General features: G+C 41.1%; 3 protein-coding genes across 6 annotated transcripts in view; 1 reads left to right on the forward strand and 2 right to left on the reverse strand.

Annotated features, from left to right (window-relative positions):
• The window catches only part of ITGA2 (integrin subunit alpha 2), a 68,993-nt gene extending 55,872 nt beyond the window's left edge, over positions 1-13,121 (forward strand). For 2 of the 3 annotated variants that reach the window (XM_027716334.2, XM_039390434.1), the window contains 7 exons: positions 1,650-1,752; positions 2,544-2,654; positions 3,150-3,254; positions 3,571-3,684; positions 5,820-5,909; positions 9,325-9,441; positions 10,151-13,121. In XM_027716334.2, coding sequence (XP_027572135.2) covers positions 1,650-1,752; positions 2,544-2,654; positions 3,150-3,254; positions 3,571-3,684; positions 5,820-5,909; positions 9,325-9,441; positions 10,151-10,240 — 730 coding nt within the window. In that variant the 3' untranslated portion in view covers positions 10,241-13,121. Of the gene's footprint in view, positions 1-1,649; positions 1,753-2,543; positions 2,655-3,149; positions 3,255-3,570; positions 3,685-5,281; positions 5,784-5,819; positions 5,910-9,324; positions 9,442-10,150 lie in introns of those variants that run through there. The other variant, XM_039390435.1, reaches the window with a different exon arrangement.
• A 5,344-nt stretch (positions 13,122-18,465) lies between these two features.
• On the reverse strand, positions 18,466-23,314 carry LOC113985522 (molybdopterin synthase catalytic subunit). Its single transcript, XM_027716336.2, has 5 exons — positions 23,226-23,314; positions 22,269-22,404; positions 21,197-21,350; positions 19,730-19,853; positions 18,466-18,579 (listed from the first exon to the last, which is right to left on the reverse strand). Exons 2-5 carry the CDS (start codon positions 22,387-22,389, stop codon positions 18,511-18,513), a joined length of 468 nt encoding a protein of 155 aa, XP_027572137.1. The 5' UTR covers positions 22,390-22,404; positions 23,226-23,314; the 3' UTR covers positions 18,466-18,510.
• LOC113985523 (molybdopterin synthase sulfur carrier subunit-like) lies at positions 21,270-26,996 on the reverse strand. 2 transcript variants are annotated; one of them, XM_039390436.1, is made up of 5 exons: positions 26,696-26,996; positions 26,244-26,365; positions 23,490-23,636; positions 22,269-22,404; positions 21,270-21,350 (listed from the first exon to the last, which is right to left on the reverse strand). In XM_039390436.1, the coding sequence occupies exons 1-3, from the start codon at positions 26,705-26,707 to the stop codon at positions 23,510-23,512; spliced, it is 261 nt and encodes an 86-aa protein (XP_039246370.1). In that variant the 5' UTR covers positions 26,708-26,996; the 3' UTR covers positions 21,270-21,350; positions 22,269-22,404; positions 23,490-23,509. The 2 variants fall into 2 exon arrangements, with proteins under 2 accessions (XP_039246370.1, XP_027572139.1); XM_027716338.2 differs by lacking the exons at positions 21,270-21,350; positions 22,269-22,404 and adding an exon at positions 23,303-23,393 and having other exon boundaries at positions 26,696-26,788.
• Positions 26,997-27,259: the final 263 nt, after the last annotated feature.

Consider the following 27,259-nt stretch of genomic DNA (forward strand, 5'->3'; position numbering starts at 1 on the left):
AACTTGGGCTTCTTAGAAAATTCAGATGATGTAAACTTGAATAAGCAAGTTTAATTAGCTGAGAAATATGAACTAAAATGCAGTGCTTTAGAAGAGGCAAGGAATGGAGTCTGTAAAAGGAAAAAACGGGGGGTTGAATTCAGGTGCATCTCCTGAGTATGAAAAAATGCAATTTCATGTGCAAGTAAAGGCATGAAGGAATCCCTACTGCCAGAAAAGGATTAGTTATTTTGGAGATAATCAGTCTAAAAGAACTAAATGAAATACATATTAAGCCCTAGTATAATTTACGCTCTTTGGCTTAGGAAGTATTTACCTGAAACTAATTAAAGGCGGATATTATAGCTGAGGAGCAATACCTGAAAATACAAAGGTTGAGAAAAAATTGTTGTTTTGCTGAAGTGAAGCCTTTTTAGGGATAATCTCCAGAGTTTCTAGGAGAAGATGTAGGAATAAGTCTTATCACTGACTCCTGCAAGGACAAAGACGTTAACACTGTGCATCTAAGAAAGACTGGAGTCTTTAGTAACAAGGAAGCAGAAAATGTGTCACGTGGGTTTTCCTTGGAGTCCCTGTGAGGAGGTCCTTCAAGTTAAGGGCCGTGGGAGGAAGTATGGAGAATCAAAAAGGATCCACAGTGTCACATGGAGGACCATAACTGATCAGGAAGCACCTCACTGAGACTGCATACATGTTAATTTGGGACTGTAGGTGCAGATGTTACCCAGATTAAACATGGAGAGCAGCACTGATAAAGAGGAGGGATTTGCAGCTTGTGTTGATGTAAGAGTTGTATTAGCCCCTAATTCATGTTAACTCACCTGCCAGCTTGCTTTCCAACCGCTCAAATTTGACTGCCTCCTAAGAAAAGCTAATAATGAAGAGCAGATGCAATTCTGGGATGATTCAGCAGAGGAGCTGCTCACAGGTAGCAGGCATGTGGATGTGATGCACTGTACAGGGATGCTTTCATTGTCTTTGAGCATGGTTCCAACTGGCTGAGCTCCCTGAGCACCGACAGGCCCTCGCACCATGTCCTTCTGTCACACACATGTAATCCCATGCTTTGGTGGGCTGAAACCACCTTCATGTTACTTCGGAAATTTTGGATTTTAAACCTCGTAATTACTAAAGAAAGTGACCCGGAGAGGACTGAGGGCTATGCGATATGTATCATGTACACAAGCAAGGTGATATGTGTTTACACACATAGCCTGCCTGTGGTCTGTGACATTAAGGCCCAGGATCTCCCTCAGAGTCTGTTAGTATTCACCATTATAAATGTATCCAGGGACCATTAAGGGGGCTCTTTCTGAGGAAGGAGGCAACTGCAAGGCTGAAAGTTGCAGTTGGTGTCCAGGAAAAGAGCTCTGCAGTATTGCACTGAAACACTACAGGGTCCAGAAGCCTGAGCAGAGCCTGCACCCCCCCACATCTCTCCTGTCTTACCTTTACATGCTTGCTCCAGCTCTGGGCTTCAGTGCACTGTGTATTTTCTTAACCAACTTTGTAAAATTCAAACAGCAGTACAAGTGACTGATTTTTCCTCTGACTGTACTTCTGACCTGTTTCACAAAGGCATATCCAGTAACGTATGTTTTCAAAGCAGCTGCCAAATTGAAATGTATTGTTTTTTGGTTGTTAACTAGGCTTGCCAACATCAACTTTTATGAAGTATACTCTGGTCATAACATTCCTTCCACTGTGAATAATTTTGAAGATATTGGCCCCACATTCAACTTCTCAATTAAGGTTAGTAAACGTATTTGGTTCTGGTTCGAGAAGTTGCCTTAGCTCCCTCTGTAGCCTGCTCCCAAAACCTAGTTAAAAAACACTCCTGATTTTGAGGCTTTTGAATAGATCGAATAAGAAAAAAGATTGTAAATAGATGGGGAATAAATGCTTGGAGTCTTCATAAGGTTAAGGATGACATTTGCAATTACTGCACAAGTAGAATGGGGGAGGGATTGGTCTAAGTTTACATACTTAAAAGATGGTTAATGCTTAACTTTAGGCCAACTTAGACTGTTTTCACAGTCTTCTGCCAATTTGATATAGGAAAACAAGTCTTTGCAGGCTGGAACTTTGAAACTTGAAGTTTGGCAAGGGTTAAGTACTCAAACCAGTTGCAAGAACTAACCAAATCACAGCACTTATTACATAACTCAGAAAAAACTTAGATCCAAGTATGCAACGTGGAAGAAACTTAAATTATGTTCCATTTACGTTCCTGTAACTGCTGCTCCAAAGGACTAAATAGGCCTATTGGCTGTGGTAGAATATTTGCTTTCAAAACATATTCCATGCAGTTAATATGAGCTTTGCTAAGGAAACAGGAACCTGAAGCTATACTGTACACTTTCTGCTTTACTATTCACATAATTTAACTACTATTGTAGTGTCTTAGTACAAAAAATATTGATGCAAAAGGAGTCCAGTTCTTCCATACTCATCCATGACTTCTGATTTTCTTGCTATATGAAATAATTTATGCATATGTAATCATAGCTACCTGAATTAACTCTGAGTTATTTGCTTTGCAGGTAACAACAGGAAGTATTCCAGTAAAGATGGCATCCGTAAAAATCTATCTTCCAGAACTGACCAGTAAAGACAACCCACTGATGTACCTAACTACGGTCACCACAGATCAGGTGTAGAACCGAACTGTGTTTTGGGGGCTAACCAGTACTATAAACATAATTATCTCCCTTCACAGAATCCATGCCCTTTCTCCTTGTCCCTTCCTCATAGAGGAGGACCACAATGTGATCAGTATACTAGCCTATTACTTGGCAGAGGTGGTTACATCCCCAGCTGAGTTTTTGAGTGATTCTGGATCTTTTCAGTTTGGTCTTTCTCCAAGTTCCTGAAAAAGTTATCCTAAAAATGGAATTTTTAGATCGGGATGAATCCTTCAGGTCCATCTAAAGGAAAAAAAAAAAAAAAAAGAAAATCACCTTAAAAGCCATTTAATTCTGACCAGAACTACATACAGTCTCTCTTAAGTTTCCTAAAGAATTCAGTGTTACATAATTCAGTTCAAACCTTTCACAGCTGGCATCTCATCCCAGAAGTGTATATTGTTAAGATGACTGTAAAGTTCTGAGTATGATGTTATCCTGTCTCATTCCTGCCGTCTTTCCTAGGCCAGAGGTGTTACTTGTGAAGCTCAGATAAATCCACTGGAAATAGGGAAAAGACCTTATTCTCCATCTTTCACAAAAGAGAACTTCAGAAATTCCAAAGAACTGGTGAGTAAGACTCTGGCCTGCAGTAAGCAGGACAGGGACGCAGAGCTGATCCTCATGAGCCCATTGCTGTACTTGTGAGGAAAGCTGTGATGGGGTGGCATTCCACATTTACAGTGCAGGAGTTCAGCCTATGGATGTTTTCACAGATACATCTGCTTTAGATAGAAGAAAAAGTGCACGTTCTTCACAGCCTGCAAGCACTTAATTTGTAGGCACAGAATGGCAAAGGGAAAAAAAGTCTGGATGTTAAAAGAATATTTTTTAAAATGTGTTTTTAATGCATGTTCTTGCCTCTTCTTGCTTTTTCCCCTGGAAGAACTGTAAGAATGTGAAGTGCAGTGCCATCACATGCAAACTGGAAGACATCATGCTGAAGGGAGAGTACTTTGTGAACGTGTCCACCCAAATCTGGAATGGAACCTTTGCTGCTGTGAGTATCAGCTGCATCTTTATGAGGGATGTGTTTCAAAGTATTTCTGAACTCCTAATAATATTCAAAGTTCAGTAAAGAGACCCTACAATCTAGAATGACCTTCCTTTACTTTCCATTGCTCTAGGTGTTTTTCCAGATTGAAAACTTGAACCTAAAAGTAAAGTAGTGAGGCTGCATAATGGAGCTGGTAAAACTTCAGTCCAGCACACAATCTAAGAAAGTGCTATGATAATGCAACCTTAATAGCTGAAAAAACCATTTCCTACATCTGTTAAATTCATTCGGGGTAACTGCAGTTTCCATAAAACTCATCCTAGGAGAGAAGAGTACAATATCATCATAGCCTGTCAAATAATGGTGCTTTGAGCTATTGAACATCACAGCCTACATAGTGATCATTTTAAGTCACATCAAAATTCATTGTTAGTGCTGCCAGTTTTATTTGTTATAGAAATTGTGGAAAACTTTTTAATTGATTTTGTAGATAACAAAGAAACAGTCCAAGAGACCTACAGGATGCTTAAAAATATCTATCAATAATATCTTGGCTTTCCCATTTTAAATCACCACGTGTCCTCTAGGATATAACTCATTCTGAGTTAACAGACTTTTGAAGTTATACCATGTTTGTTTCTTAGCTAGGCAACCAACCAAACAGTGTTGGAGTCCTTGGTTTGCCTAAAGCATCAGGAACATGACGAAGTCCCCTTAGTTTGTCTGGCAAGTCCTGTGGCAGGTATTGATATTTAACAGCAGGGCTGTTGTCAGCATTCAACTCTTGAAAGGAAAAGGTCAGGTTGATATTGTAAAGTGCATTATGCAAGTGTGCAACAAAAAGAGTCTTGTCTTTAAAGTTTGTATTTTTTAAATCATCTGCGTCAAGACTATTTGTTAGTGCTGTCAGGTACAGAGAGGGGGGAGATCTGAACAAAAGGTTGTACCCTCACAAGAAAGTGAGTGGAAATAATTTGTTTACTACTGGCTGATGGGAAGGAAAAATCTTATGCCACAGTTTTCCTTGCATTTCCCATTTTGTAATTTTTTTTAACAGTCAAAGTTCACTTCAAATAATCTTGAAAGCACTCACTCAATAATGCACATCATCAGCCTTTTTATTTAGTGGCAATGAGCCATTGTCCAAGAAGGGCATAGTGAGCTTGCCAGTACCTGCTAAGCAAAGAAAAGATGTGTTTAGGAATTGAGGTTCCTTGAGTAGCACTAAGGTGGGTTTCTAAACTTTTAGGTGTGCAGAACAGACCACTTGGGCAGATGCCCACAGTGCAGAGGTGCAATAACTTATGGGGCAGGGACGGGCAATTCGGTGTGTGTGAGCTGCTGCAGACCCACGATTGCCCGTGTTTCCTGTGTCAAGCCCGTGGTACCTGCCCGTGCCACAGAGGAATGGCTGAGGAGGCAAGTGCTCCTGTGCTCCCACGAACCTGAGGCCATTCCTGGTGCTATAGGAGAAGAGCAGCAGTGAGCTGTCAGTGTCTCCTTTCCTCCCAGTACATCCACGGAGGGAAGTGGGGTCTGGCACAAGGTCCCTTTTCATATGGGAACTGGCTTAAGCTGTTTGTCGTCTTCTCTGTTTAAGCTGAGAGAGCCATGTCAGGATTTGAGAAGTGAAGAGAAACACACAGTGATAGGAAAAAAATAAATGGAGAAAAACAGAAGCATTGGATAGAGGTGAGGGGGGGAAGTAAAAGAACATCCAGTTTCCATTTCTTTCAAAGGCCAGAGATTTATTTCCATCTGTCTTTTGTTGCTGTCTCCCTTTCTCACTGTTATTTTTCCTCATCTCTTCCCTGCTAGCAGCAGTGACAGCTTTGAAATAACTATAAAAAGGGTTATATAAACAATTCCTTCTGTTTTTCTTGAACTGTATGTTAAAGAAAGAAAAAAAAACAGTTCCCCGGTGTCATTGCTAAGTGTGGATTACTGATATATTATTACTTTGATATATGTGTTAGCTAGGGACAAATAAAAAGAGCATTTTAATATTCTTATTACTATGGTTTTTTTCTGGTTCTGAAGTCTTCATTTCAAAACAAGAGAATCATCTTAGGATGTCTACATTCTAAATGATTTGCCTTATAACAGAGCTTTACAGTTGTTTTAATCTTTTCTTTCAGTTGACTTTCCAAACTTTACAACTCTCTGTAGAAGCAAAAATTGATACACATAACCCTGAGTTATTTATAATTGGAGAGAATACCCTAACTGTAAGTGATATACAGATAAGTATATTTTTTTCAACTTCTCTATCTTTTACTGTATTAAAGTGATAATTTTAATTTTCAGTATCTTTTGGGAGTACACAGCAATTTGATTGTGTAGAACTAATGTATATTTCTGATTATATAAAACCTCCCTTAAGTTACTAAAATGTTTTCATTTCAGCCAATTGCTATATAAACCAGACCCAGTTAAAATCTGCAGGTCTCAAATAGATTGTAGAGCTATCAGAAAAAGTCATTTAGAAACTTCTGAAATCCATATAGCTTCCTGTTTATGAAAGGATCAAAATTTGGACTTCTTTCTGCAATGGACTTAATTGTTGTAGATAAATAAGCTCTGGAAAACATGTTTGCAAATGTGATTTATAGTGTTGCTTACTTCTGTAAGCATATATGGTTTGATGTTTCTAGACAACTGTTTGGCACAGGTCTCCAGAAAATATACATAATTTCATTTGTAAAAGAGTGTAGAATATTTTTAGCATTTGGAATGGCTGTCATATGGACAATGTGGACACAGCTAATCTCAACAGAAGTCTCCAAGCCACTGCTTTAATAGTACAGAATTCTTCTCTCAGGTTTTCCATCTGTTATATACAAACATAGAAAACAGTTAAAGAATACAGTAGCACTGTGGTACTCTTGTAATAAAAAAGGATACCTTATTCTCTTGGTCTGTCTTGAGAGGAACACCTTTCCATTTGCAGTACTATGTTAAGATTTCTTTTTACAGGATTTAGTAGCCTGTTTTATCCATAAAAATAATCAAGGCCATCGAAGACCAAATTAGTAAATGAGTCAACTATCTGTGAGAATGTGTAGCATGGACCATTTAAAGACAAGGGAAGATTCAGTTAAATATGTACAAAGGCAATTAGTGATTGATCTGTCTCACTGTGGTGATAAGCCCATAATCCAGTACCATTTCTAGTCATTGGCTTCTCATAGATCACACCATATCTTGTGAAGAACCTCTAAATAAACCTGTAAGCAGGAAAACCTCCAGTGCCTGAAGAGCAAAGGAAATATGTATGGAAATATGTTCTGTAAATAATGCCCTGTTTTTGCAGAAAAATTACATACCAGTATTTTAAGTGTTCTGAGTGTTTCGGCTTTGTGGCATGGTGTTATTTCCTTTAGGAGATGAAACTCATTCATACATAATGCAAATATTTCAGGTAATTGCACAGGCTTTTTAGGTACCTCATAAACTAATTATTTTTCCACACCTGGAGCATGATACTACCAAATTTACGTTACCAGCAGTTCTGTTGGCCATTTCAGGAGAACTAGAATTTAATTATTTCAATGACAGTTGACAAATAAAAGTTAATTCATCAGCCAGCCATTGATACATATGCAGCTGGGACTTTTACAACTTTGAGACAGTGGCTGAACAGGCCCTGAAAGTTATCCACAGGTTCCTAAGAAACACCATGGCTTTTGACAAGGCTTACAGCCTGATCCTTACTCAAAAGCTTCTTGCTCTGTGAGAAGTCTTGATAAACGTGCCAAGATTGTTGGAGGTACGTTCTCTCTAGGGCACACAGTTTGACACTTCAATCATGGAGTCACTACCCAGCACTGTATATACCTCTCGTCAGGCCAATAGAGGTACCCAGTCTGCCCTTCACACTGCCTTGGGAACAACACAGTGCAGAAGGAATCTTATTTCCCTACTGACCTTGTTAATTTAGATGGGCATGCTAGAATTCATCTAACTTAATATCTACATTAGTCATCCACATTAGAGTTAGCCATTCTATAAACCCTAATCCATAGAAAAAATAGGTATTTCTGAAATGAAATCCATCTTATCTTATAAATGATCCTGAAAATAAGTAGAGTGAATTAGGCCCTAAGAGAGCCTATCCTCCTTTAGAAGTCAAGTAACCATACTGTAGGCATAACAGTAGATGAGGTAGATCCCAGTCATGGTGTCTTATTGACCACAGTTTAATTTCAGGCAAGGTAATTTTTTCTTAGGCATCAATTTTCCTTTCCAACAGTGCCACTTCACTGTTAATCTACTGGAGAAAGCATTACTAGGCAAACTGCACATACATATGAAACTGGCTTTTTATATTGGATGAGCTGGGTGGTTGTTTAGCCAAATGAATGAATGTTGCCTTGTGATGCTATATGGGGAAGCTGCTTAGGTATTTTTGCATAAAAGCTTTCAGATTTTTTCCAAGTTGGAAAGAACTGCCAGCTGGAGGACAGGACATGAACCTGCTAGAATCATCATTATGGACATTTGGTTAGCAAATACACAAAGCCAGCCTCAGTGAAATGAATACACATAGCCACACCTAGCACAACACTGGAGCCTTCTAGCAGAAATTGCTTAAATCACTGAGATGTCATTCCAGTGCAAGTTTCCCAGAAAGCTTAAGATTAAATTACACCAGACAAATGCACCGGACAAGCAACCCAGGGAAAGTAAACCAGTGTGACTTATTTTATCATGTTTCAGGAAGGAAAAAAACCTTCAGCTAAATGCATGTCATTCCAAGATTAAATCCAAAGATTTGGCAGTTCATAAATATTACAGCAATGTCTCCCTGAGCAGCTATGTTATATGTAATTATATAGTTGGTTATACATAATCCAGCTAGATAGGGTATCACCTCAAAACTAACTTCCAGACACTGTATGCTCTTCTGGGACCTCTCTGGTATTGCTTTGTGGTAGTCCAGTGTAGGTGCGCTACAAGTGCTCCTGTTCAACCCATACATCTTACAGTAGATTCATCAGTTGACTCAGAAGAACACAGATTAACATGAGATCTACCAAGTTGTTAGTGGTTTCACAGGAGGTGGGAAGAACAGGGAAAGGAGGTACCTGCCCAGCAAGAGGGTTGAAGTTTCAGCAGATGCAGTGAGCACGATGGTGTCCGACCTCAGTGATTAGTATTGCCTCCTACAGGTGCCCAGCACAGATAATGGGCTCTGACAATGCTTGGTGAAAAGTAGTTCTTCTCCAGCTGACACAACAGAGGTCTGTTTTTGAGCATATGGTGCTGTACACCAGGCTATTCCCCACTTTTGTGTAGGTATGTCTGGTTTATGCAGTGATGGTGTGTCTGTGCACTATGCAGACAATTCTGAAAGGCCTCCTGTTAATGGAGAGGCAGAAAGCTGGCAGGAGGAGGTTGTTCTCTGCCTGTTACGTATCACTAGGAATGATGAGGGCCCCTAATCCTTACCTGGCACTGCTGTGTGCCATGGTGGCGCAACCAGGCACCCACGGACACTAGTGAACTGGCTGTAATTGCTTGATGTGTTCTAGTCATTGACCCTGGAATGTGTGAGTCCAGCCATTCTTGATCTTTGGTTTACAAATCCTACTTCATATGCAGTTAACATTAATCCTTAATACACAATCTCTCTGTTTTCAGATCCCAGTTACAATAATGAAGCCAGATGAGAAAGCTGAGATACCAGTAGGTGTTGTGATTGGCAGTATATTGGCGGGACTCCTCTTGCTGTTAGTATTGGTTGCCGTTTTGTGGAAAGTAAGTTTATATTCTTAAAAACAGAAAGGGATAAATACATTGGGCTATTTTCTCTGGAATCTCTCTGGTGTGGAACAAAACTGCATATGCAGTTTGGTGGCATGAATAATACTGCATTGGCATTACACCCTTGATGTATTTTAGAATGGTTTGTGAAATGAGTTCTTACAGAAACTGGCAACATGAAGATGATAAATGAGTTGCCAGTTGTTCAAAACAAGGGCTGTGGTATTTACTTTTTTCCTTTTGACACTGTCTGCCTCCTTCCATAATACCCTAGCTGAGCTCTGAATGCCCATGATATTCCCAGTGGACAAGGCTGGGGATTAGAAGCCAGGAGGGAGAGGATGTATCTAAACAGACAAAAGAACAGAGAAAAAGCAAGGGCAAAAAGTCATTTACAAAGGATACCTAGATAAAGGGGAGTTCTGTGTGCATTGGTGTTTGAAGGGCTCCTTGACACACCAAGGCAGCATGGAGAGTCAGGGAGACAAACGGCTAATCAGCACTGCTGTTCTGGTATTTAGTTGCAGCAGGCAGGAGTTTAGGGCCCAGATCTTTCATTTTAGAGGCAAGAATTTTCTACAAATCAAACTCAGTAGTTTGTGCATGCACACGTGCACTTCTACCATCACAGTATTTAGCTTAGTTAAGAAATGAACTATCAACAACTGACTGCTGTGTGCTGTTATTTTAATATTTCTCACAGCTTGGCTTCTTCAAGAGACAGTATGAGAAAATGACACAGGATATAGAAGATGTCGATGAAATTGCAGAACTCACAAAGGACAAAGACTGAAGAAGATGAGTTATATGGATAAAGAGGAGATCTGAGCCACCAACAGTAGTTGCGATCCAGTCGGTTCTTCAGCTGGAGTGCCTTAAAGCTTAGTAACATTTAAACATTTTTAATGAAAGTGTGTTTATAGATGAAAATATTTTACAGATTCTACTCTATTATAAGAGTAACTGCAGGACAGTTTGGTTTTTTCAAAAATGATTTATAGTGCCTTTTCTAGTCAATTTTTGCCTTTCAAACAAACTCAGCCCTTAGAACTGGCAGGTCCGGAGTATACAGTAACATACTGTGCCAGCAGCCCTTCCCTTGATCCACTGCAGAGTAAAACAGAACAATTTATTTCAGATTATTGTGGAACAGCATCAGTTCGTAATTCAGTTGACAAGTACCATATGTGTAAAGGACATTTTTTATTAACTTGATGATGAATGTGTGGTGAATGCTGCTTCCAGACTGGGAGAAGAAAACTTATTTTTTCATTGACTAGCTCCATCCTTATTGTTTTAGAAAAATAATTTCCACCAGCAAACCTTTGTCTTAACTAATCTACAAACTGGGAACTGTGTATGAATATGTCTGTCTGGGTGCTACAGGACAACTGGCTGGGCAAAGTGCTCCAAAAGTTCACCATATTTCTTGCACTAAGGTCACAACTAAATTACTGAAGGATATTGTTTTGGGGAAATATTGCCAAATGGTATGTATAACTGCCTTCTGCATACTTTCTGTCTGAGAAGAAAATATGAATTTCATAATCACTTACAGCATGTTCTTTGCAATGTTATTACTGGTTTTCAGATTTCATCTTGAGAAACTCTACCACTTCTATTAGGCTGGGCTTTACACTCTCAGTCCTTCTGACACCAGTTTGGCTTTTGACAGAAATAAGGAAGACAGTCAAGATCTTGCCTTTAATTCTGTACTGAAAGATTTTGCAAGACTAGGAGCAAAAAGTTAACTAAGGGGATAGATGACTGAGGAATTATGCATGTTACAAAAGGGGATAATGAAGATCTAAGGTCTGTAAAATGTTTACTGCACTTAACTTCTTTAGCATCTCAGTGCCCTCCAGGAGACCAAAGTTCAGTACAGCCTCCTTACCTGTCACATTTGGTCCCACCTGTTCATGTCTTGCTGAAGTTAACTTATGTTTTATACAGCAAAGTACTGTAGTGCTCTGGTAGGAGCTCTAAGCACAATACTTGGGTGACTTTGTGTTGGTTACACACCTCAAGTTTATCACATGCTGTTATGCTGCCTGGTTTTAATGAAAGCTCAGTCTGTCTTAAGAAAGGCCCATGCTGTAAGACTGGAAACAGTCAGAGGAATTGGCCTTTTGGCTGTCTTTCTCTCTCATGGCTGGCAGTTACACTTTTAATTGCTTGTGAGAGATTTGTTTTCCTTGTGTATGCTGCCATGCAAGTGAGATGCGTTTCCAACTCGAGATGATTTACTTGAACAAGAGTAAAACATTCAAATGTGCCTGATCTGACCCGAAGTCATGTTTTCTTTTCCCCAAGGATGGACTGTAATTATGCTTAGGCACCTTTCAATTGTTTTCTGAGGGACTAGGCTTGAGCATATTTGAAAGTTTTACTCGGTCTTTTTTAATCAGTAATCAGTCAGAAGCCCACCATCTCTTTGGCAAACAAGAAAGAGATGCTTCATTTGCAGCAACAGCTGGATTGTGCTCAGTGTAGTTTTATTTGTGTTTTGGGTTTATTTTGTATCTATGAAATGTTACATTTTGTGGTATTTTTTTTTAACATTCTGAAAAACTATCCAGATTCTGATCTCGATTGTCAAACAAGATTCTTGCCATCAGCTGAGTCTGTGACCAAAACAATTATTTAAAAAGTAAAAAAAAAAAAAAAAATTAGCAATCACATAAATCTAAAGAATATGCTCCTGACTTATAATTATAAAGCTTGAGGGCAAATGCTCAGAAAGTAAAGAAAAAAATTTGTCTGCCTCAGTTCTTGTGTAAACTTGTGCAGAAGAAAACAAACTCTACACCTGTACATGTGGGAAGCTCCTACATAATCAGGGTCAGGCACTTCAGGGCAGAGGGGGAATTTCACAATGCACCAGATAGCAGAATGTTTCATTTCTGGTGCTGCCTGCAAGGGAAATTCAGGCATTCAGTCAGATTTCCTTCTTCCGCCTTTGGTAGGAGGTACAGGTCAATATCTGACATGCAACTTCTTTGGGGATTTAAGTTTATCAACCGGCTAGCAATGATTTAATTCACTAGACTTCACTGGGTTTTATTTTGACCTGGACAACAGGATCTTCCCCCCAGCCTGGACACAATAGTTTTTTTCCAAAAAAAAAGGGGAGGCATAGCAATGGGTAAGGTTTTTGTATCCTAACCACTTCAAGTTACTAGTTTATTTTCTTTTTATAATTAATACTTCAGTGGCTAATTCAGTTTTTGTAATGGTGAGTCTATTGCACTTTTAAGTTGGCACGGCCGCAAATAATACTGGAAATATTATGTATATCTTGTATTGTGTGTGCAAGGGTTTTTTTTTTTAAGTTTACTTTTTTAAAACAGCATGTTTAAAATATTCTGAAATTTTGAGCTTCAGCATGTGCTTGCAACAAGAAAAGTCAGCGATACATTCAGTAAACTCAAGTTACGTCTGATTCTGGACTTGAAATCTAGCTGCTGATTTCCTGAAGTACTAGAATCAAGTCCAAAATCAGAGTTGGTTTCATATGAGCCTATGTATAAATTTGAGATATACAAGAGAGTTTATAATAATGTTGACTTCTAAAAGCTAGCATGTAAGCTCTATGGGAGCAGGGACTGTATCACTATGGTGCCTCTCTGAGGGCCTAACAGCATTACTCCAATAAAACCAAGACTGCTGCTGAACACAGACTCATTTATTTTTAAATAGCACCCTAAAGCGAAGCAATGCTACTCAAAAAAGCACTGCATAAAATGGAGTGGAGTGTGTCTTTGTTCCAGTAGCATACAGTGAGAATCCTAAAGGGGATGACTCTGCTAGGTATACAGAGAAGCTGCACTTGAAGTCTTGTAGATCATAGTCAGGAGTATAACACTATCAGTAAACTATATTGTAGTGTAAGTCAGCTCAAATTAGTGTAAAATATTTGAAAAGCTCTAGTTGAATAGATGGTGTTAAAACATTACCACAGACAGGCCTTCCTGTAAACATGAGGTTATCATCACTGGCATCTAAAATTGTATCACATACTGGTAGGCTTTGCACTTTTTGCTATTTACAGAACTGGTCAGCAGTAGCATGTCATGCCTGGCTCTGGCCACTCCCCACCATACATTGGAAGAGCTGAATTCAACATTTCAGCAGACACAATGTGGCAAAGGAAGAGAACTTGGCTATTAATAGAAAGAAGACAGTACTGTCAGTAAGTACCACCTGAAAACTACCCTCTTTCACAGAGCTTTTTATTTCCACTTTCAACTCCTCCGTACTTTTAACAACAGTACATAGACATTCAGGTAGGCTACCAACTTTAACACTTCCATAATACAATACCAGACAAACCTGATCTCAAGGCACAAAACTCTGTACTTCACCAAGTTTCAGTGTTTTTCAGAATTAAAAGCCAGATTCCTTAAATACTGGCTTATGTATGTGCTGGTTTTGACTGAGGTAGAGTTAGTTTTCTTGGCAGTAGCTGGTATGAGGCTGTGTTTTGCATTTGTGCTGGAAACAGTACTGATAACACAGAGATGTTTTAGCTATCACTGAGCAGTGCTGACACAGGGCCAAGGCCTATTCTGCTCCTCATCCCACCCACAGGAGGCTGGGGCTGCACAAGAAGTTGAGAGGGGACACAGGGATATCCCATTCCATATGGTGTCATGCTCAGCATATAAAGCTGGGGGAAGGAGAAGGAGGGGGGGTGTTCAGAATGATGGCATTTGTCTTCCCAAGCCATGGTTACACTTGATAGAGCTCTGCTTTCATGGGGATGGCTGAACTTGCCTGCCGATGGGAAGTGGTGAATCAATTCCTTGTTTTGCTTTACTTGCATGAGTGGTTTTTACTTTCCCTATTAAACTGTCTTTATCTCAACCCACAAGATTTCTCTTTTACTCTTTCTGTTCTCTACCCCATCCCATGAGGAGCAGAGTGATCGAGTGGCTGGGTGGGGTTGGGTTGCTGACTAGGGGTAAAGCACAGGGTATTTTACACTTTACATCCAAAACTGGGTTACAAAAAAAGCTTGCAAGTTACAGACTAAAGAAAATGAAGGTATGAAAATGCATCTTGAAATATATAGCTAACTGCCTCAACGTTTAATTGCCTTTAAAGGTAATTAAGTGTACATTTTCATTGCCTCAGAAAACTTGGGTCCTATCTTTTAAGTCACCTTTCTGTTCTCATTTATGGTGAATTATTTGTATGTGATCACAGGCTTTGGTATGCTAGCAGTTTTTAAAATGTATTGACCACTTAAAATAGTTGAAATGGAACATTTAAAAGAGAACTGCTATAAAGATACATCAGGATACTAATTTTTGTAACACTTGATAAGATCAATTTTATGATTTGTTTGTTTTTCAGAAAACAGGCCTAGGGTAATCAAAGAAATTGGTCATTTATAGTCATCAGCCTATTCTGAACTCTTCCACCACCTCCACAGGACACTTAATGGAAGGGCTCAAGACTGTTTTTCAGAGCATTTTAGGGGGCAAAGGGCAGCACTGTCTGCTTTCACAGACAGTTTGTTAATAATTAGGTTTAACAGTTCTTTCCTTTTAATGTTTTTGAAGGAGCAAATGAATGTGCTAGTCTCTGAAGCTACAAATTGCTTTAACAGCTGTGGGAAAAGTGAGCTGAAAGAATAAAAAAATCTAGTTTAAAGTTGAACAATCTAAAGGCTTCATTCCTGAGTGCAACAATGGCACTTTCATGAATGACAGCCAAAGCAAGGGCCTCTACTTCCCAGCACAGCCAGCACCTGTGCAGGGCAGGACCCGCTCTACCCACTCAGCCATCTCTCGGCTGCCATCTCCTGGGTAGGCGCCTTATAACACAGCCCCCTTCCCCCACCCGGCTATTTCATGGCAATCCATCTCTTACTGTTTTCATCTTATGCATGAGGCCAAGCTTCTCCTGAGAACAGAGCAGAATGATCAAAATCAGGAAAGGAAACTCCTAAAATTAAGGAATGCTGGTATATGGATGTTCGGCCACACAAAGGGATGGATCAGTATATTCAAATGTTGCCAGCCAAGACTAAGGCATCTTCTGAGGAGAAATTCATGCTCTGAAGACCTGCACTTCCCTTCCACAGACAGCCCTCATCTGGCAGATTTCTACATGATGACCCACTGGTCTGCAGCATTTGCTCCTGGGAACATCTCTCTGCACCAGAGCCACGAATGTGACACACCTGGTAGAGCCACAAAGGGGTGGGATTACCCTCCCCTACAGACAAGGCAGAGAAACGCTTGGACTCGTTTCAGAAAGCTGTATATTTCCTTGTATATTTATCTGCAGCTGCCTATCATCCCACTCAGTGGACCTCCCCAGAAGACAAAGTAGCCTTCACCCAGCAGTGTAGTCCTGCACGTATGGATACTGGGACATGTGCAGAGCCACATCTTTCCCTAACACACACTGTGACACAGCTGGAATTCATCCCCTGGCCTGGAAATTTGGAAACACTTCTGGGTCGCTCCAGATATAGCCTGAGGCAGCTACCTTAGAACACAATGATCTGCCCTAGCAGAAAGGGTAGCCCTACAGAGGGAGACAGAACACAGAGTTTGGAGTATGGACTTAAATTTCAGCAAGATACATTTTACCTCTAATTATGCACAACATCCCTCCTAGAGGCATTTCCATTTCGCTTTGAGATGCCAGCTGAAGAACCCAAAGTTACACAAGATCGATACATCATTGTTCCAGAACAAAGCAGTACTTGCCTCATGCACAGCTAGGGACACAAAATGACATTTCATTGTTTTTACCAAGGCAGCATACACACATTGTAACACTCAGCTGTGACTCAGTACAACATCTCTTCCATTCATTGTTCCTGGTCACTGTGGGGAAGTACACAATTATTCTCTCTTTTTTTCTGCACCCTCCTTCACAGCTGCATTGCTGATGGGGGAAGGTGCACTTAAGGTCACCCCGGAGAAATCTTCCAGGACACTGCAGCACTAGAGAGGCACTAGGGCAACACAAGAATTGCCCCTGATCGTGGGGTCCTAAGTAGAACTATTTCTCTTTATCTGAGCACAGCACCAGTATGCAAGCACTACATAGGTTTTACTTCATTCATAAACCACCCACTAAAAGACAAGCTAAACATTTATTTTTGTGAAATTAATACACTAATTAGTTGCATGGTAATGGCAAACATGAACGTGGAAAAATGAACACCAAAAATGGAAGAGGTCATGTATGTATTTCTCTTCTAAAGAGAAAAAGAATTATTTGACAGAGGAAGTGATCTGTGCTCAAGATTCAGTACAATTGCCAGTAAAAACGACATTCAAACAGCAGAGGGCTTCTCTCCAACCTCCAAAACAAAGGAAAACTCGAACTTGCTTAGCTCTGCCTAGATTATCGGGCCCACATGGTTTGTAGGGTGTGTATATGTAAGCATGCAAGGAGTAGTTGCTGTCCGGCAGAGGATGGACTCACTTCCACTGAGGAAAGTGCATCAGTAAGTTAATAAGCGCAGTTTAACCACATTTCTGCCTGAAGCTGTATGTTTTATTATGGTTTACTTAATTTAGATATAGTAACTAAGTATTAAAACTGATTGAAATCCCCAAGGAAAAAAAGATCATCACCTGCTTTCCTCACTTTACTTTGTACAACTAGCAGCTGCTGTAGATTTTTACTGCAGACACAATGAAATGGATTATAGAGCTGAGGCTTCAGTAGTCTGTGATATAATGGTCATAGAATGCTTTGGGTTGGAAGGGAACCTTACAGATCATCCAGTTCCAACCCTCCTGCCATGGGCAGAGACATCTTCCACTAGACCAGCTTATTCAGAGCCCCTGGCTCTGAATGCTTCCAGCCATGGGGCATCCGTAACTTCTCTGCCTCACCAGGTTCACAGTAAAGAATTTCTTCCTTATATCTAAAGTTACCCTCACTTCAGCTTAGGGCCCCTTGTCCTATCACTACATGCCCTTGTGAAAAGTCCCACTCCAACCTTCTTTTAAGCCCCCTTTTGATACTGGAAGGTGCTGTAATTACAGTCTCCCTGGAGCCTTCTCCAAACTGAACAACTCCAGTTCTCAGCCAGTCTTTGTAGGACAGGTGCTCCAATCCTCTGATCAACTTAGTGGCCCTCCTCTGGATGCATTCCAACAGGTCCACATCCTTCTTTTGTTGGAGATTCCAGAAATGGATGCAGTAATCCATGTGGTATCTCATCAGAGCAGAGCAGAGGGGCAGAATAACTCCTGTGACCTGCTGACCACCCTGCTTTGGATGCAGCCCAGGACACAGTTGGCTTTCTAGGCTGCAAGTGCACGGTGCCAGGTCGTACTGAGCCAAGAATCACCTTCAAAATTAATTATGTCTGGACATCATTAAGTAGTTACAGGTTGGCATGTTATTGCTAATGCAAGTTTGTTGCTGGTAGAATATTAGATCTAACTTTGAATAAAAGTCTGTCCATATTTTTTTTAATGCAATAGACTTGTAGTATCAGCTGCACAGTAAAAATGTTTCTGTGAGATACAGCTACTGGAACATAACCATTACTAAAAAGTTAATAACTCTAGGGCATAGTTTGTATTTTCTTCGTCTGGACCAAAATATTTCATCTACTTCAAGTAGCTTTCATGTTACAAGAATATCAAAATAGCATAAAGCTTGCAAACTGATTCTACAGTCATAAAATTAAACCTGTCTGGACTTTTTTAAGATTAAAAAGAATGCAATTGTCCTGCGGTGACCTCCCATGCAGACAGAGAACACAGACTACCAACGTCAAAACATCAGAGCATTATATATCACAGAGCAGTCTAAATACCTTGCTACCAAGAATTTTAGGGAAGATTGTTTTAAAAACTGCCTCCATGTTAGAATGCGCAAAAGGGTGCTTTCAAAGGATAGTCAAGAATGCTTTAAAACCCTAATTAATACTCATTCATATCACTCAGTCCAAATTAAATTACTCAGATTGAAACATCTATTATAACTGTTTAGAAACACATAGATTCTCTGTAAAAACAATTCAAAGGTAAATATGCTCATTTGGAAGAGTAACACTTTATTTTTAAAAGAGTACAGTTATTTTTCTGAATTTGCCCAAAAGCATTCCTTGTTTTCTTTCCAAGAATATTCATCCTCATAAATCTCCTGCAAATATAAACAAAGAATGGGCAATATTGTGAGACTCTGCTACATACAAGCCAGGCCAAATAACTCAACAGCCACCCCGCTATTATTTACTGATCACAACAGGACTACACAGTACTTGGCTGGCAAGCAGAAAAGAGGGCAGCACCCTTAGAATATACTAACTTAGCTGAACCTCGGGCTGATACCCATTAAATTTAAAAGGGCCCATCTATACTGAAGTTCAACAAAGAAATCTAGAAGATATGATGTAAAAGCTGTGGAGTACACAGCACTCATGTAGTACCTACTGTATCATCATTTTAAGAAGAGTATTTATGTGTAACAGAATGTCAATATTAAAAAAATATATTACATCAATACACCAAATACAGTAGTATTGGATCTGATGGACAGACTGGACTACCCAGCAGCAGTCCAATCCTATAAAGAAAATTCATCAGAGCTCCGAGATTACACCCTGATTACTTGTCTCCTGAAAGAGGTGTCAGAAAAGTAGAGTACTCAAGAGAACATCACTGTTAACCACATGGCAAGTTCTGCCTGGGAGAGAAGGCAGAGGTAATGCTCATTACTTGCATGCAACACTGTGGTTACACAATGAATCTCTTTCTGGACCTGGGCTAATTTCTCCAGTGTTGTGTGCCCATACCAACCCTGGGATCTCTGTTCATCCCTTCTCTGTGTGCTATTGCTTAATGCTTTGTGCTTTCTCAAGGCCACAGGGATGAGGGGAAAAGACAGAGACAAGAAATGTTCCTTTTACTTGCGAACTGCAAAGCTGATTCAAAGTTCTTCCACAAGCCTGTGAGGAACTGAGTTTTGCAACTCAAAAGAGGAGAACTTGGGCCTCTTTCACTTTGACCCCAGGCTGGCTTCAAAAGCAAAAGGAGCTGGATGGTAGAGGTACAGAACAGCCTTTCAGATGTTCTACCTGCCATATATGGGCTTGGCTGCATTAGAGGAACCTCACTGCTGCCAGACACTGACAAGCCATGAGGAGCAACTGCCCCCTGGAGCATTTCTTAGATAGCCCAGATGTCTAAGACTAGCATAGGTCTAAATTCAATTTTTGTTTTGTCTGAAAACCCTCTCACACTGAAGCAAATTGTGAGAGGGGGGCTCAAACTTGGAAAGACCCCAAACATACCTTTTTCCATATTGGTACAGATGCTTTTAGGGTATTGATGCAGTACATTACAGCTTCAAGGGATTCTGCTCTGTGTGGAGAGGAGACTGCAATAATTACACTTGCTTCAGTTATTGGAACCACACTAGGGAGAGAAGAGGAACAACAGCAGTTTTAGCTAACACTTAACATCAAGAGCACCCAAAAGTTGTGGCCATGTCACGTCAGTGTTCTGGCCACATGCTCTCCTGACTCATTCATACTGAGCAAGTGTCAAACCACGTCCAAAAGATTATACACTTTTTAAAAGAAAGAAAACCACAACCAAAATCAGTACCAGATGTTAAAATTCCACACTTGAGAATAAATAAATCCACCAGACATAGGCTTTTTTCATCCATTCTTTCTTTTTTTTAAATTAAGCCTATGGAGTTAAGAGGGGAAAATTGTTAATTTGCAACAATACATAGGAAACTCACTGAAAGCTGGCTAAATAATAAACAATAACAAGTTAGAACAGTTAGTTCTTATCTGGAAACCTAAAAAATCATCTCAATTTGCACAAGAATTTGTGAAAGAAGAAATTAAGTGCCTCATACTATGCAGATTTTGCAATGAAACTTAATTTTTGGTGAACTCTGATTTTAAATTCTGAAGTTTACTATTCAATGTGTTATTTTCCAAACTTAACAGAAGAAGCACAAGGTTTTGTTTTGCTCCTCACAATAGCAGTATTCCCAAAAGCTGCTTCCCAGCTCTCCCTCTATCGTAGGACTCCTCCAGCAAATAGTTCACAAGAAGAAATCTCAGCTTAAATGCTTTGAGCTGCCCTCAAGAGAGCCGCTCTCTCCGCTGGCTATAGAGGAAATCTAAGGAAACTACCCTTCAGACCTACTATCTTACCCTTTGCAATCACCTCCAATGTTCCTTCAGACTCTGCAAGTCCTTCTAATTTCAGTGAGAAACCTGATAAATAGGGAAGGCTCAAGAGAATGTCAGATACTAGCATTCCATGTTTGAACCTAAGGGAAAATGCTTATCCAAGACTCAAAAACAGGAGGTTCTCCTACAAGCATGTCTGGCAATTACTGTGTCTCTTCACTCCCCATAGCCCAAGCTTGCAGATTTTTTTATAGCATAAATTGACTTAAATCTGACAAGGACCTTCTGCAGCATCTCCATAGAAGAGAGAATAAAAAGAAAGTGCTGAAAACTTCATATCTTTTAGAAATAAAGACAAAACAAACCAACAGCCTCCCCTTCTCCAGAGTGAAATTACAATCCCTTCTCCCCAAAAGTGAAATTACAATCCCTTCTCTCTTTTCAAAACATCAAACCAGCATCAAGGATCCTGCAAGGCTAAATGGGGACTCCAGCAAACACTACCAATACACACTGCATTACAGTTTCTAAATACTCCTGCAGGTCCATGCACCAGACAAGGATTAATATTCCACTTACAGAAGGATGTGGTCTGGACATACATACCCAAGTCTATGGTGCACTGCAATATGTTTGACTGAAGGCCATTTCTGTCTTACATCTCTGCAGATTTTCTTTATTTCAGTCTCTGCCATTGAAGTATATGCTTCATATTCTAAGTGAATCACTTTTTTCCCTTCAAAATTATTTCTTGTAGTACCTAAATAAAAATGATTTATCAACCAAATAAAGTGTACTTAAATAATAAATAAATAATAAATAAATAAATAAATTCTGCACACTTACTAAATATATACTGTATATTTATAATATATACTATATACACATTACATAAAAACATATAATGTATTAATACTGAGTAAAACCCAGGATCTCTTGTTATGGTCAAGGTCAGCACTGCGCAAATATAAACAATCTCCCCTAAATATGGCTGCATAAAGAGATTATTTGAACAAGATAAATCTTTACTATAAAAGGAATAATTTAGTTTACACATTATACAAGTCCAGAGTCCGTAATGCTCAAGGCTGGGACATCTTCTGTGGTAATTACTAAGTTGCTATTATTATTGCATTTGCCCATGCAATTTTTAAATGCTCAGTATTTAGAAGCCCACAGCACTAAAGTTTAAGGACAAAGGGGTTCAGATGTGTGCCATGCACATTAAGCACAGGATAGAGTATCAGCCTTACCTTTACCAGCTCATGGGTAAAACAGTACTTCACTTTCAACTAAGACCTTAGTTGTGAGACCTCACATACAGGTGTGGGCATGTGTTTGCATAGCCACAATATTCTATTCCCACCTTGAACAAGCTGTGCCCAAGAGGATAGAGAAAACACCTCCCAAGCAGTTCTATACTCCAGAGCTGTCGCTCCATTCAGTCCTAGGATAGCTATACCAACCTGAAAGCTTCTCACCACTTAATCCCAGTGCAACTGCTTAACTGCTGCCATAGTCTTGCTCTAATAATTCAGATCATGTTTTCTAAACATCCTGGGTTCAGACCAGGAATTGATTTATTTGAGAAGCACAAGTCTGCGATGTGGACAATCTACATTCCATTTATTAGACCATTAACACATCCAAATATCCAGCTCATAAATATTAAACTTACCAATGAACAGAGACACTGCCCCACAGTATGGTGAAACGACCAGCTCTGACACTTCATCTACAGAGAGCTTTGCAGACTTGAGCTTGATAAAATCTTTTGGCACATCTTCAGTTTCATCCATATCTCACTAAAAAGGCTGAAACCAAACAGACTCTGTTGTTGTTTCTGAAGATACTAGCATCAGCCAACTGCTTTTTATCTAATTTATGCAAACAACATGCACCATCTATTTCCCTGAGAGACCAGTCTACACATCAAATTCACTTCTCATCAGTCTCACAGAGAGAATATTAACTGCAAATATCGAGCAATGACCTGGTTTTTAATGTATACATATTCCTTTCTGACAGGAAAGTCTGGTACAATGGGACAAAACTATAATTAGTCTGAGGCCATGGTTTAATAATACAATCAACCAGCATGGACCACTGTGCAGTGCTGGTAAATCTTCAGTGATATTGCAGCCCCTCCTACTTTTCTTATCCTGAAATCAAACAGTTTAAAAACAGAGATTTCTGATAAACACAGATTAGATTTCTAATCCTAAAGTTGAATATGCTCTCCAGGACATTCAGGACCTCACAGTATCCATCCGTTTCAGTCACAACAGAGACGCTTTTAACTTTTCTGAGTAGAAACCAGTCATCAGATCACCTAAGAATGAGAACAATGAGAAGTATTTTAAGCAGCAATGGAACAAGCTGCAGTAAACACAAGGACTGGCACTTGAAAGCAGGCAAAGAAATTAAGCTATTCTAAGCACACCTGCTCCTTTAACAGCAAAAAATAAACAAAATTTTTAAGCAGCAGTTATTTTGCTGTATTATCTTCTGTTAAAAAGCAGCAGAAGGTTGTTCATTATTATCTTACTTAGGCAAGCAAAGTATCTACTGGTAGCCAGAAACAACAAGGAAGGAGTAACAAGACCTAAAACTCAAATTCAAAACAATGCCCGACCTCTCTGGCAATTGTCTTCCATTTACTGAATACGTGTTAATCATTTACTGGTGCACTGGCTTGTAGTTTCTGGTCGGCATAACTGTACTCTCCAGATGGAAATACACATTAGGCTCTCTCAAAACAGTACTGGGGTGGAAGGAGAGAATAGCAATCACATCTGTGGACCTAAACAAAAAAGGACTGTTGGAACATCATACAGAATTCAGATTATATTAGCACAGGATTATGCTCTATAGCATAGAAACTAAGCAAGATACCTACCCAACAGAATCTGGGCAGGTTCAGCCTCCACTAATCGGTGGGATGATGGCAACCTCGTCTCCAGGCTGAAGGACCAGGAGCTGATCTCCAAGAAGCACGTATTCCTGGCGAACAGCAAAAACCACTTGATCCTGGATGACAGCAAGCCTAAGGGGGATTGGCAGGAGCACAAATAGAGTGTTTACATTTAACCACAGATTTCATTAAACAACCAACTGGTGCACAGTCTAGGGCAACTGAGGTAAAAACCACTGAGACTTACACAACTTTGCTTCCTAGACACTGTCAAAAATACAACAAACACCCATCTCCTACTCTTTGGGTTTCTTGTAGTGGCTAAGGAGAAACAAACTCAGTATAATTTTCAAAAGTCAGGAATTCAATTTGTCATAGGCCTGTATCAGAATGAACCAATGTATATCAGACCCACTGCAGCAGCTTATAATAAAGAAGTAACTCAAGAGGTAGCAACCATACAATTCGGGATTAGAAGTAAATATTGCCCTGATACAGTCTCGAAGGACTGGAGCAATTTTCTTACACACCAAGAAGCATTCTGGGTGCTGCTCATGAGATCTCAGGAAGATTCAGTGGTCAAAGAGATGCTCTTGTTGTGTGTGCTCAGACTTCATGAAGCTTTGGGTCTTTTGCACTTACAGGTCTGAAATCTGCTGTTGGTAAGGAGCGGCCGCAGAAGTAAGAGGGCAGATGTGATGTGTCTTCTGGCAGACCTTCTAAATATTTTTTGATTTCACATCTTTGAGATGTTTCTGTGAGAGTCCACAGCTCTGGATATCGTGAGACAAGGAGTCACTTTCATGGCTAAGTGCAATTACACAGCAAGCATGAGGGCAATGGCAGTAAGACACCAGGAAAAAGAATGCCAGCATTTTACGTTATATGGTGCAGGTATGATAACTGTTATTGTTTGGACTACAAAATCTGGCACAGCCAGCAGAGCTGTACTGCATAGAAACATGTAGACACACCAAAAGAGTACAAGTAAAAATCATCTTATTTCCTACCAGCCAGATAGACCAAAGTAGGCAAGGCACAGACTAAGCAAAACACAGTAGCTCTGACTCAGAGGGCAAACTGAAGAAAGAGACTGCATGAAAGTCACTGAAGAACTTGGCATACCCATGAAATTGAAGTGCCCATTAGAAGGATGGGTTCTAATTAGTGTCACAACTAGTGTCACTGGTAAGCAAATTCATTGGGGAAAATGGGTGGAACAGACGAGCACTGTCAAGTATGCTAAAGCTGCAGTTTGAATATCCATTAGCAGTGTGAACAGAAGTCTGTGGTCAATGCCCTAAAATTATATTTTTTCCATAAAAGCAAGGAACAGAAGCGTTTTTCACGAAGGCTGCTGTGAAGTAACTGCAAATGCAAGATGTACTGCCCCAAGTCATCACTCATAAAAGGACAAAGTTGACAAACTATGGAACACCAACCAACGGTGCTGCTGATACCTCTGACACAGAGGAACAGGCTGCAAAGTAAAATAAGCACATACCCTGCACTGTCTCCTCCCCCAAAACACATTTAACCCCAGTTCTCTGTGAGGAAAAGGCCCCTGGTCTAGCATTTTGTTAGAGCTTCTCACCTGGAAACAAATTCCTTTGCTAAATAGTTCATTGTTTTCATAGCCTTTGAGAGTAATCGACTAAAGAAGAGTTGTGCCTTGACATCTAATTCCAGAGTTATTGAAATTCCAGTGCATTCAGCACTAAATCCTGAGGACCTCAACCTGTTAAACCCTACTTTTTTTTTACCCCCTTCTACCCTTTCAAAATGGTGTTGCATCTTTGTCTATCAGACTCATTCTTGTCAGAACTGAGCACCTTTCCTCAGCCCTAACATGAGGCGACTTTTCTGCTGACACCCCTAAGGAGCACCAGTGCTGCAGAAGCTCTTACAGCACAAGCTCTCTCAGGACCAGACTCCCTGAGAAATGCAACCAACAGCAGTATCTTTCAAAACAGAGAAGGTTGAAAGTGGCTGAATCTACTTCCTGGGTCAGGCAGGGTTGAGTGGCTAGAAGCCTGTGCAGGCTTCAGTTCCCTTCCTGATCTTTCTTCCAGAGTGTGCCATAAGATCAGACCAATGGCTAACTGTACAGTTAAAGATAATTACAGAATCAGTTAGGTTGGAAAAGACCTCTGAGATCATCAAGTCCAACTTTTGACCTAACATGTCAATTACACTATGGCACTGAGTGCCATGTCCAGTCTTTCCTTAAACACATCCAGGAATGGCAGCTCACTCCAAAATCTAATCGCCCCTTTTGTGAATAATTTCTTCCTAATGTCCAACCTAAGTGATTAAAAACACCTGCACGCTACCATTTATTTCTTATTTATTGTCCTGGCTGTGCGTGATCTCTCCTTGAGACATCTCACCTTCTCCACAGGTTAATAACATAGCTCAGCTTTCAGCTTACTGCACCCCAGCTCTCCTGGACAATGGGCCCCGTGTACCACTCAGGCTCAACTTCTGGGTACATCTACTTTTGGGACCTGGGCTTTCCTTGTATATACATAAAGCTACAGCCTTTCCGACTGTGCGGAACACGAAAAGCTTGGTGCAGGTTACCAGAAGAAGGTAACATCACTGGTTTTGCACTGTCGAAGTACTGCTACACATTCCAACTAGTCTCTAAACGCCGAATTTGTATTTACCAAAAAAAAAAGAAAAGAAAAGATATCCAACCACGGGTTTTGTGCACCTCATTGGTAACTTGCTGGGTACCTGGGGTGGGCCTTGACGATCTCCTCCCAGAGCTGCAGAGAGGTGATCTGCCGTGGCACCGAGAGGGTCTCGCTGCGCAGCCCCGCCAGCTCCGCGCTCCGGGCGAAATACAGCACCGAGACCTGCTCGGGGAACAGACAGGGCTCAGAGCGCGGGGCCTCCCCCCAAAAAAACCACCAACACACGGCCGGAACCAGAGCGCCGGGAAAAGCTTTCCCAGGCTCTTCTCGGTGCCGACCTCCTGCCCCGGCCGTCCGGAGAGCGGGGACAGGCGGGGGGCAAGGGAAGGCGGGGGGGCGGTGAGTGCCGCGGATCCGCGCCCCGCTCCCCCGCCCAGGCCTCTCCCGTCCGGCGCCGCTGCCCGCCGGGCCGAGGGGCCGCGGGAGCCCCGCCGCCCTTCCCGGCTCCGGCCAGGCCGCCGCTCGCCGGGAGCTCCAGCAGGTCGCACCTACCTGGCAGCGCATGGAGCCGCCGTCCCAGGCCCAGCTGCCCTCCGCCGCGAGCCTTCGGCGGCGCCTGCGCCGGGCCCGGCCCGCCCCCTGCGGCCTGTCCGGGAGCGCCAAGGCCCAGCTCCTGTCAGCAAGGCGCGGCTGCGCTCGGCCCGGCTTCGTGGTCGGATCCTGGCCTGCGCGGGAGGCTGGCGGAGATGGGAGACGGGGCGTGGTGAGAGGTCGCGGCTTTGCCCCCAGATTGAGGTTGGGGTTTTGGGGACAGCACTTTACGAGCCGGATTTTCGGATGGACTCGGACCGCCCGCACGCATCGGGATTCCGATTTGATTGCAAATATTGCGCGTCCACGGCCTTGCACGTGTTAAACACCCACTAAACGCACATGACAGGTGTATAGCGCGTGTGAAAGCCGTGGATCCGTCAAAGTGCTGACACGGGATTTCAGGGTTAGGGCCTATTCCAGCGTGGCGATTCCCTGGGCGTCCCGGGGCACAACTGCACCTCTGCCTTCAGAGACAGCGCGGTGCTGATAACACCAAGGTCCTGGGTTCGATCCCCGTAGGGG

Source organism: Pipra filicauda, unplaced genomic scaffold (genome assembly GCF_003945595.2).
Source record: "Pipra filicauda isolate LSUMZ 115617 unplaced genomic scaffold, ASM394559v2 scaffold81_size6448238_pilon, whole genome shotgun sequence".
In the NCBI taxonomy this organism is placed as follows: domain Eukaryota; kingdom Metazoa; phylum Chordata; class Aves; order Passeriformes; family Pipridae; genus Pipra; species Pipra filicauda.

Coding starts and splice junctions, on each gene's coding strand:
- LOC113985522 (XM_027716336.2), bottom strand. CDS start 22,389: ATGGATGAAACTGAAGATGTGCCAAAAGATTTTATCAAGCTCAAGTCT. Junction 19,854..21,196: donor GCAGTGCACCATAGACTTGG/GTATGTATGTCC, acceptor TTCTCTCCCTAG/TGTGGTTCCAATAACTGAAG. Junction 18,580..19,729: donor CTGTACCAATATGGAAAAAG/GTATGTTTGGGG, acceptor TTATATTTGCAG/GAGATTTATGAGGATGAATA.
- LOC113985523 (XM_039390436.1), bottom strand. Junction 23,637..26,243: donor ATCGTCAAGGCCCACCCCAG/GTACCCAGCAAG, acceptor AATCCCCCTTAG/GCTTGCTGTCATCCAGGATC.